General features: G+C 35.9%; 2 protein-coding genes across 2 annotated transcripts; both read right to left on the bottom strand.

Moving 5' to 3' along the window:
- Window positions 1-341: 341 nt before the first annotated feature.
- LOC128855290 (60S ribosomal protein L4) lies at window positions 342-2,465 on the bottom strand. Its single transcript, XM_054090049.1, has 4 exons — window positions 2,355-2,465; window positions 1,982-2,162; window positions 1,545-1,915; window positions 342-1,253 (listed from the first exon to the last, which is right to left on the bottom strand). The coding sequence occupies exons 1-4, from the start codon at window positions 2,355-2,357 to the stop codon at window positions 576-578; spliced, it is 1,233 nt and encodes a 410-aa protein (XP_053946024.1). The 5' UTR covers window positions 2,358-2,465; the 3' UTR covers window positions 342-575.
- Window positions 2,466-5,293: 2,828 nt separating this feature from the next.
- On the bottom strand, window positions 5,294-9,636 carry LOC128855287 (colorectal mutant cancer protein). Its single transcript, XM_054090043.1, has 9 exons — window positions 9,016-9,636; window positions 8,192-8,462; window positions 7,896-8,098; window positions 7,504-7,678; window positions 7,288-7,445; window positions 6,906-7,210; window positions 6,706-6,843; window positions 6,016-6,645; window positions 5,294-5,946 (listed from the first exon to the last, which is right to left on the bottom strand). The coding sequence occupies exons 1-9, from the start codon at window positions 9,304-9,306 to the stop codon at window positions 5,670-5,672; spliced, it is 2,448 nt and encodes an 815-aa protein (XP_053946018.1). The 5' UTR covers window positions 9,307-9,636; the 3' UTR covers window positions 5,294-5,669.
- Between the last annotated feature and the right edge of the window lie 752 nt (window positions 9,637-10,388).

Here is a 10,388-nt window from a genome sequence, read left to right as displayed (position 1 = left end):
AGTCGGTTCTACGTAACCAGAACGACCCGGATTTATATCCGGCCAAGGACCGTCACTTCAGCAGCATTCCTCGTATATGCACAGGGAATGTTTATGCTGCTACAACAACAACAACAACAACAACAGGCCCAATCAATTTGCATATTGGAACTAATATTCTACGAAGAATATTTCAAATTTGTGTTGCATATTTTGATAGATACATTTGCGCCTGTATTACCCAATATCCGTGTGCATTCTATATAATATTCACTTTATCCGCAAATAAATTAGCAATTATGTCCTTGCAAACTTGAAATCTTATCATTGAACGGAGAGGAAATCACTGACTCATAGTACAATTATGTTGTAATGGCCCATATATTTATACTATGTAAAAAACTAACTTTTTTACATGAATACGAAAGCAATATTAGTTTCGTCACTAAAAAAGTGTGATTTTGTTTTATAAAATATCTTAAATAATAAATTTAGTCGCATTTTTTTATAAAGTATTTTATATTATGAATAGAACTTTTGTAATTACTCTTCCATTACAAATAAAGAACAAGCATAACGACTGTATTCCATCCATTTTACTTCTTAGCGGGGGCTGCCTTTTTAGCGACTTTCTTGGCACTTGCCTTCTTCTTACGTTCAGCCAAAACCTTTTGCAACATTTTAGTGCGGTTGGCTTGTGCCTTAGAAGCGACAGCAGCAAAGTGTGATTTCGCCAGTTCCACATTCTTCTTCTTAGCAACGGCCAATTTTTTGGCAATAGTGCGCTTTTCAGCTGCTAGCGCAGCGCGGCGTCTCAAAATCTCGGCATATGGGTTCAATTTGATCAACTGGCGAACATTGGACAATGGATTCAGACGACGCACACGACGGAACACCTTCTTACGTGGATCACGCAATACTTTGCGGATTTCTTCCGATTTCAACAGACGGGACAAATCAGTATTGGCCATCTTGGGTTGTGGCAAATTGTAACCTTTCTTCAAGGTGGATGGCTTCGTCCATGAACCAAACAATTCGTTTAGACGTGCGAATGCCGATTCAGTCCAAATAACGAAACGGCCAACATGACCACCTGGAGCCAATTTCAACAAATTCATCTTATCCACATTCATTGTCTCAATGCCGGGGATGTTACGGAATGCACGACGCAAACCCTCATCCTTGTAGAAAACAATCAAAGGACCACGACGAGCTATACGTCGGCGATCACGCATTGTACCACGGCCAGCACGGAAACGCTGCGACTTGTATACCTATGATAAAGAGAATACATCACCTTTGTCAGTCATTGGTGAAAAAATAAAATTTATTTGCCGCAATTATCTACGGTGCAAAAGGAAAATTGATTTTTTGATTTTGTTTATAAATGTGCTTTTCAAATACCCCAACTAAAAAGCATTAACTGCTTAGCAGCGGAACGCCTATGAAAAGTATTTATTCTAGCAGTATTTTTCTTCTTATAAAGTCCAGCGAACACAAAATATGTAGCTTCATTCGCATTTGCACGGAATACTGCAATATTGTTCCAATATATTTCAAATTACCTTTTGGATGTCAGCCCAGATTTTCATGCGTCTCAGAAACACTACAGCCTGCTTGGTTTTTTGTAATTTCTGAACTTCATCAGACACCACCAAAGGGAATTCCGAAACACCATCAATGATGTGACCTTTAGATTGTACAAGGGCTGGAACTCCGGACGCAGCAATAGCCGATACAAGGGCGTAACGGCGTTGGTTGACATTCACCTTGCGGTGCCAGCGACGGAAGGTCTTGGTAGGGGCAAACATGCGTCCACCACGACACATATTACCGAAAGCACCCTGGCCAGAACGATGAGTACCACCACCACGAACACGAGGAATACGGGCAACGGCACGACCAGTACCCCATGATTCAGCAGACGTTTGATGACCTATTATAATTAATCAAAAAAAACTATTGTAGGAATTTCACAATAATATATTATTTATCCACACACCTGCTTGTTCACTAACGGCGTACGGCTGACGGTTGTTACGGCGGATAAGTTGGTGCACTTCATTCACAATATCCGGGCGAATGGGGGCTTTGAAAACTGTGGGCAAGGCGATATTTTTATCCTCGACTTGCTCATTTTTGTCCGAATAGACAGAGACCAAAGGTCTTGCGTTGGCCAAACTCTACACGTAAAAAATAAAAAACATACAAATTTACAATTACTAAGTACTGAAATGACAAACGTGCTGCGTCGGAAAATTGACAAATCTTAACACGTGTACCACGTTATTTACTATTGGTAACGATTTCTGTTGAAACTATTATCACTTTAATGTTCAGATTGACGCACTAATCATTTATGAACATGAACTCACCATTTTCCACTTCAATTATTTGGAATATCGCATAAAATACTGCCGCAAAAGCAGAAAACGTCTTCCACCAACCAAAAGGGGAAAGAAAAAGACAGCATTTAAACGGAAGTGCAAGATGGCGGAGAAATTATGCTCATTCGAACTTATAGATGGCTCTACTGCATATAAAACACTTACACAGTTTCAATAAAGTTTACGACACTCAGTGCCATCTAGATGTGAAGCTAGTTAATTTGTTACTTCAATTTTATTAAAAATCGGATCGAAATGTAAAAAATTTAAGTAATTGTGCGGTGCGTAATTAAAACACACTCTATTGTAAACGTCTAAAAACAATTGGCGCATTTTTGACGTGATAACGTCTTATAATTCGATTTAACAGGCTGCACGCACGAAAAAATGTGTCGTTACCTTGCTCATTAGTGTTACCTTGCTCATATGTCGTTACCTTGCTCATTGTCGTTACCTTACTCATTTGTCGTTACCTTGCTCATTGCATTGAATGAACTGCAAGCGAAAGCGCGGAACGAACGACAAAGCAAACAAAGCAAACGAACGGCAACGTTCGACATCTTGCTCTCTCCTACTTAAGTGAGCGTATATATGTATGTATATGCGCATATGTACATATATAAATTCACGTATTTGTATTTGCATATGCCTTCTTATTGATTATTATTAATTTGATTTACTTGAAGAATTTAAAATAAAACCAAGTTTGTTAATAATACCTGTTGTTTTAATGTTATTATTATTATTATATATGAAGGAAAAAATGTATGGTAATATTTACCATATACCTTATAAGATATGTTGTATACTAATATATGTATATAAACATGCATATACATATACAATTTCGCGCAATTTTCAAAACGAACAAATATATATGTAAAGATGCATACAAGTCATATGGACATATCAAATATACGAATCTATTCCGTACGCAAGCAAATGTAAGCTTAACTGAACTGCAAGCGAGAGCGCGGAACGAACGACAAAGAGCACAATCGGCCCCCGCGTTCGGCAACGTTCGACATCTGGCTCTGTCCTACTTGAGTGAGCATATATATGTATGTATATGCGCAGATGTAGGTATATAAATTCACATACTTGTATTTGCATATGCCTTCTTGCTGTATGCATGGTAATGAACCATTTCTCTGTTGAGAATAGGACGATGATAGAAAAAGTAGGAAATGAAAGGGAGTGTTTCGAGTGTAAAGTGTCTTGAAAAAGGCAAATCGATGATGTTGTTGACTTATTAACGTCTGATGCACAATCGAAATTGAAGATATCTTTCATGAATTTGATAAATGTTTCCTAATTTTTCACGTTTGTGTAAATGCAACTTGACCTATTCCATTGCAATTCCATTTACATCCTCCTCTATATCCATACAAAATATCTATCAAACAAATAAAATTAAAATTTTGTTTTGAAAATTGCAACCATTCCATCAATATTTTCTTATGACGTTGTCACGTTAAACTATCGTCAGTAAACCGACTTTACAGACAACCTCTTTTTTTTTAAATGAATTGCTCTCTTAAATACAAAATGTTTTTATTATAGATTTTTGGTAAGCTATGAGCACAGTCGAACACTTTTCTTGTAGAGTCCAACAATTAAAAAAGTATCAGCTAATCGCAAGTTTTATACAAAAATAATTAAAATTTATTAATCATATTTTTTCACAAACAAGCATTTCCAATAAAAAATAACTGTATTACCAATCCTTTCTTGCCAAATTGAAAAATACTAAAATTTAGACAATGTACATACATACACGATAATGAATAAAAAGTATTACAGTTTAAACACAACTTCCATCAAATTGTTGACGATTCCCTCAAACACAAATCTGCAAACCCTGTGTTTGACTTTTGTGGTAATGTATTAATACGAGTAGTATTTGTAGCGACATTTATAAGCGCCGCAATACTGCCGTTTTTTATTAAGTGTCGAATAATCTCTATATCAAACGGAATTAGGACCGACCAACAATAGTGAGCACTGCTTCTTTGCTTGAAAACAAGAATTATTCTGCCGAGAGCTCAACAGTGATAAATATAAGGTGTTTTGCGCTGTAATAATTGCGGCAGCGTCATCTTTTATGAGATAGGACTGGTACTACCACATGATTTCTGCAACAATACCAACGTTCTCTCAATAAAATTTTGACTATCTGATGGATAAAAATTTTCACTGCGGAGTAGAAATGGAAGGGGAAAAGTAAGTTTTTATTTAATAAATATTACTTTGAAGTTTAATATTGCTTATTTATTGTTTTGAAAATTAAGTTCAAATAAAACGAAGTTATTGGTCCCTATTTCCATATTTTCAAACAAACAACACGTTCGGCGCAAAATAGCTTCTTCAATATTGCAACAGCTAATCAGCCGAATATCAGCAACGAGCAGAGTCGCAATATTTATGTAACTATTGATTGCCGTGAACACAGCCATAATTTTATTTAAATATAGCATCGTTTGTTAATACAACTGTCGGGATAATGTTCCTTTTGTTCAAACTTGTCAGCTAATTTTCGTAATTTAAAGCAACAGCAAAAACAGAACAAATCCTAGTATACGATGCGATAACGATTTTCATTTATAAGCAGGTAGAACTATCACTTCGCTGCTTTAAACGAATGTTCATGGTCTGTTAAAACTAATGTACAAGGAACAGGTGGCAGTACAGCAAACATAACAAGAAGTTATTTGGTACCCAAAATGCCAAAACCTGTAAACAAAGATTGACAATTTAGAGGCCAATTAAGAAAAAGCAAAAATAAAATTGCTGCTCTACTGATATGGGTATTTTTTTAAGAAAAATAATAAAAAATCTTCACATTGTTTCAAAATTACTGTACATCTCCCCACTTCTTGAATAAGCGTGCATACTTACTTACTTACTGAAGAAAAAAAAAGTTTATTCTCAATTCGAGTAATTTATTCCAGCGCGATTTGTACATTAATAATAGTTTAACAAGCAATGTGTAATTACAAAAAACATATGTATATGCATATGGTATGTTGTGAGTCCACGTAATTATATATGATACCTAAACTTTATAAATTGATGCGGGAAAATTTATATGCATTTTATGTATTATGTTATGTATTGCTTTCTAGCACAATATGCCCGATTAGCTAAGCCAAGCGATAAATTAATGCGATAAATGGCACACTTGAATGGATTAGATTAATATAAAATTTAAGATTCAATTTGGCGTATGATAGGCTAGAATAATAGGAAATTGAACTTAATTGTAATCTATTTGTTGCAAACATTGTTCTGCTATTTACTATTCTAAAGAGTAGTCTCAGGCACGATCTCTTGTATTTGTAGTTGCGACTCATATGACTGCGATAGTTCTTCTGAGTTTTTTGATTTTATACGTTGTGGCTGCTGTTCTACGCGGTCACAGTCTATAGTACGAGCAATACAGCAGTTATCATTGGCATTACATTTTTCTCCAATAACTTTCTGATCAAGCCCAAATGACATTTCTACAATTTTCTGCTCCAATCTGCGTACTCGTGCTTGATATCTGCGCTTGTTTTGATCCAAAAGTTGTGTTAAATTTCTATAAATTTCATACAAAAAAGTTCCATGGACTTGAGCTTTAATTAATTATCGAAATGAAAATACTCACAAATTTGATTTTTGCAATTCCTGAATATTATTCTGTAGCTGGACGTGTCGTTCATCGGCGTTAAGTTGGGAAGCGCTCACTGATGCTATTAATGTTTGAATACGGCTTTTGAGTTCGGATTCTCGTGTTAGCGCTTCTACTAATTGCTGTTCTGTGAGTGCGACATGTTCGGACTCGGAGTAGGAAATCCGATTTTCTGCGATCTGCTCGCGATGGAAAAGTGCACTGCTGGCATCGATGCTAATTTGTAGTTGCAATTGTAGCTGCAACTGCAATTGTTGCAATGCTTCTTCAAGAGAGCTATTGCGCTCAGTAGCGAGACGTTTTTCTGCTTCAGCTGATTCAACCTTTGATTTTAAAGTGATATTTTCTTCGCGCAAGTTTAATAACTCTTGCATCATTACTGCCATTTCGATATCAAATTGTGCGTTGTTCTCTTTTTCAGCCATTCCGTTACCACTCTCAATAGCTTTGCGGGATTTTTCGTACAAATCGCTAAAAGGCGACTCCAGATTGACAATTGTATTTTGTACGGTGGAGCGACGACCTTTCAATTTTGAAACATGGTAACGCAAAAGGTTATCATCATCAGTAGTCCATGGTGTGTAAACCTTGTCGGGAATACTGAAGCTGTAATTTTATATTGAATGAATTAATTGAGGTCGTCAGTTAAATGGTTTAATAATTTACGTTGATTGCCAAGGTCCCAAGCTATTTTCACAAATATTTTTCTCACTTTCCAGGCGATCTAGGAGGTGTTGTGCAACTGTCTCCACAGCTCTTCTACTCTCTTCCGCGCCAAGGGATTTTTCCGTCATCAAGGCTAATCTAAATTTTTACTACCATTATAGATGACTTGCGTATTTAATATAATATAATAAAGTTCATACTTGCTCTCTAGAAGTGCCAGCATAACATCATAAGCTTCAATGGCCCGATCACTACAATTTACCGCAGTTTGCAAAGCAATTGCGTTTGATTCATATTTACCGCAAAGTAAATACAAATGCTCACAATGTTCTTTACATTCCTCTAATGTAAGGGAGAGAATTGTATTTCGCATTTTTAACTTTTCGATTTTACGTTGCAAACGCTGTAGTTCCGTACTTATTTGGGATACTTCAGAAAAGCTACTCGTCAAACTTTTGTCATTCTGTTTAGAATCTATTACCAGATGCTCAACCATGCCGTCATTCTAACATTATTCATGAAAAGTTGTAGAGAGTTAGATTTTACTATCATTAAAAACATAGTCGGTTATTTGTTATTTACCTCGGTATTTAGTATACCTGTCGCAGTTTTCGACTCCTGTGTGCTATTGATTGACTGACTTCTACATTTTAACTTAATACGTTCCGCAATTTTCGCCACAGGTGGTGTTATTTGGGGTGTAGAAAGTAGCTCGTATTGCTTTAGTGGCGTCACAAAATCTATAAAACAATTTCATAATAATATTACAGCCAAATAAGTTACAATTTGCTAAATCACCTGAATGTGACATTCTTTCCGGATCAATTTCACTATTCTTTGCCTCACTAGGATTCGTTGGGTTCAGTATTTCTGTAGATTGTTTTTGCTCCCGAGAAGTGGTCTCGTTATTTGCAATTTCTGACTGCAGAAGAGCGATTTGCGCTTTTAAACGAAGCACCTCTTCTTGGAGCGCCTTGTGTTGGAATATTAAAATTAGAATGAGTAACCCAAAATACCTAATACTCTGTTCCCACGAAAGTCTGCTTCAAGCTACCGGAACGATCCGGATTTATATGCGGCCAAGGACTGTCGATCCAGCAGCTTTTTCCAAACATTTGTGGACTATGTTTATGTTGTTACAACAACAACAAAAACAACGACAACCAAATATAATTGAATTCAATTCGTACCTCCACTTGTCCTTTACATACGACATCAATAATTTTGGGCTGGTCTATTGAATCTACACAGTGGACATTATCCCCAGTGCTGTTGCCTTCATAGATCGAATGTTCGGCTCCACTCTCAACAAATTCAGTTTGACACTCCGCATCAGGGTTTGTCAAATTTAGTTCGGAATTATACACAGATACGTCTTCTTGAAAACTTATCTCTGAAAGAATTAAATGATCAAAAATTATTTCACTTAGTGGTTTGGTTTAAACTTAAATTTAAAAGCAGTACTTATTCGCAAAAATCGACTCACCACTCTCTTCCGGTTCGTGCTCTTCTAGAATAACAGTTTCCTGTTTAGCTCGCAGTTTCTTACTTAATTCCGCTATAACGCAGTGCATTTCTGTTATGCGACATTCGTGTGCAGTACTGACAACTTCCAAACGTCGTAGGCACAATTCTTTTTCACCATTGCAATCCTCCAATTTTCGCTGCAAGTCCATACGTTGCTGCTCAGAGTCCTGAAGGCGGTGCATTAAGTCTCGCACCTGAACTTCCAATTGTTGAAGGGATAGGTTTTCCACCTAAGAGATAAACACTTTATTTATACACGAAGTGACATTAAGCGTGTAAAATAACTGCAAAAAAATAAACATTAATTATTGCGTTTTGCCTTCCTACTTTAAGTCTACGCATTGGTAGCGGCTGTGAAATCATCGCATACTCCCATTCTGTTGGTAGAATATTTCCATTTTGCTGTTGTTGTTGTTGTCGACGTTGCTGCATTTCACTGCAGCACATACAGCTGAAACTTCTTGCAAGTGGTGGCCAATATTCCATGATCATATTAGTATGATACGGTTTAATATTTACAAGAAACCAATATTTTTTGAGCTGTTGGTATCTAAATTTTTTTATTAATAAAAATACCGTAACACGTACGTCATTCAATTATTTTTCTAAACACTCTGCCTATCGCACTGACCTTGCAGTTTGTTCAAATAGGCGGCCTTTCATAAGCGCACTTGCGCAGTGATATGTCAATAATAAAAAACAAAAACAAGCATACTATTGGCCCACCATAGCCCCCATTCCTTGTAATTATCAGCAAATAATGATTGCATGGTGCATATTTACCTTTCCAATATCCAGTGTAGAACAGGAGCTAATGTTGTTATCACTTTCATTGTTATCGCGTTGAGTGTGATCAGGCGAGTCGATTTCACTGGCAATGACCAAATCTCCCGTTCTGGGGGCATGACTGCAAACAAAAGATGCTACCTCAGAGGCTTTATTTCCTAAATGCACCTCCTTAGGGTTACGCGTTATAGCACGTCGACTGGCAGCATTTGTCTCGGTGTTTCCTTTGGCCACGTCTGCACTGCGTTGAATCTTACTAACGCGTGCAAGATGCACATCATTAAACATGTTAAATTAAGATTAATCGCAACTAACAACTTTGTGGTTTGCAACCACTGTATAAATGTATTTTTGACCGTCCTCTACCAAACCAAATCAAATTAGTTCAGCCCCACGCCTAACAATTACTACCCCGTTATCTTCACATGCTTGTTTCTTTTAGATCCAACCGAACTCACATACATAATTATTATATTCGATAATAAGGAAATATGTTTGGACCTGAAATTTGTTTATTTATTTATTAATAGACTTAAAGTTATAAAAATGCCGTAGAATGAAGCATAGAGCTATGAACTAATATAAACACACAGAAATGAAAAGTAATGAGCGGAAGATAAAAATACAGAAATGTCAAAGCAGAAGTAATAGAAAAGTCAAAAAACATCCCAGTAAACCATTTTTGTAATTAATACTAATTAATTTATACTCGCAAATTTATTAATAAATCGCAATATACCGATATAAAAACACAAATATTTAACATAACTTTCGAGGAACAGCTTTTCCAACCATGTCACCTTTCCGAAATCCGGCAACATTTATTTCATTCTACCTCAGCTTAATTTTGTCACTAAAAGTACGTTCACATATGCATTAATTAGCAATAAATCCACAAAATCACATATGGCAGATTACCTGCAAAATTGACAATCAGCTGTCAATACTGTTGTGAAAAGTTTTTCTTCATAGAAATTATTTTGGTGGAATATTTAGTGAATAATTATTATTCACGATAAGAAGGAAAAGGAATAACTAATTTAAATGCGCAACTGGCTGCTAGTAATAAACAGTTGAAGGAAAAGGAAGGAAAGGTAAACGACGTTTACTGAGGTTTCAAAAAATTATGGCAGCAACACACATGCGAAATGCGATATTACATTTTATAATAAGTAATAAGAGTATAAATAGTTTATGGACACACATGTTTTTTCTGCAACATGAATGCATAATTAATAATATTTAACAAAAATTTTATTAGAATTATGTCTACAAAACCTGTTTTCTTTGGGACACTAATCAAGAACCGCGAGCATCTAGTCTTTAGACTATTTTATTTATTCCAATATTCTTTGTAGGTTGTTTTGTCT

The sequence above is a fragment of the Anastrepha ludens genome, chromosome 2 (assembly GCF_028408465.1).
Source record: "Anastrepha ludens isolate Willacy chromosome 2, idAnaLude1.1, whole genome shotgun sequence".
Lineage (NCBI taxonomy): Eukaryota > Metazoa > Arthropoda > Insecta > Diptera > Tephritidae > Anastrepha > Anastrepha ludens.
The sequence above is the reverse complement of the archived record's forward strand: the minus strand, read 5'-3'. Positions and strand labels throughout refer to the sequence as shown.

Coding starts and splice junctions, on each gene's coding strand:
- LOC128855290 (XM_054090049.1), bottom strand. Junction 1,916..1,981: donor CGCCGTTAGTGAACAAGCAG/GTGTGTGGATAA, acceptor TAATTATAATAG/GTCATCAAACGTCTGCTGAA. Junction 1,254..1,544: donor TCTGGGCTGACATCCAAAAG/GTAATTTGAAAT, acceptor TCTTTATCATAG/GTATACAAGTCGCAGCGTTT.
- LOC128855287 (XM_054090043.1), bottom strand. CDS start 9,306: ATGTTTAATGATGTGCATCTTGCACGCGTTAGTAAGATTCAACGCAGT. Junction 8,463..9,015: donor CTACACTGGATATTGGAAAG/GTAAATATGCAC, acceptor TTTATCTCTTAG/GTGGAAAACCTATCCCTTCA. Junction 7,211..7,287: donor CAGGTATACTAAATACCGAG/GTAAATAACAAA, acceptor GAATAATGTTAG/AATGACGGCATGGTTGAGCA.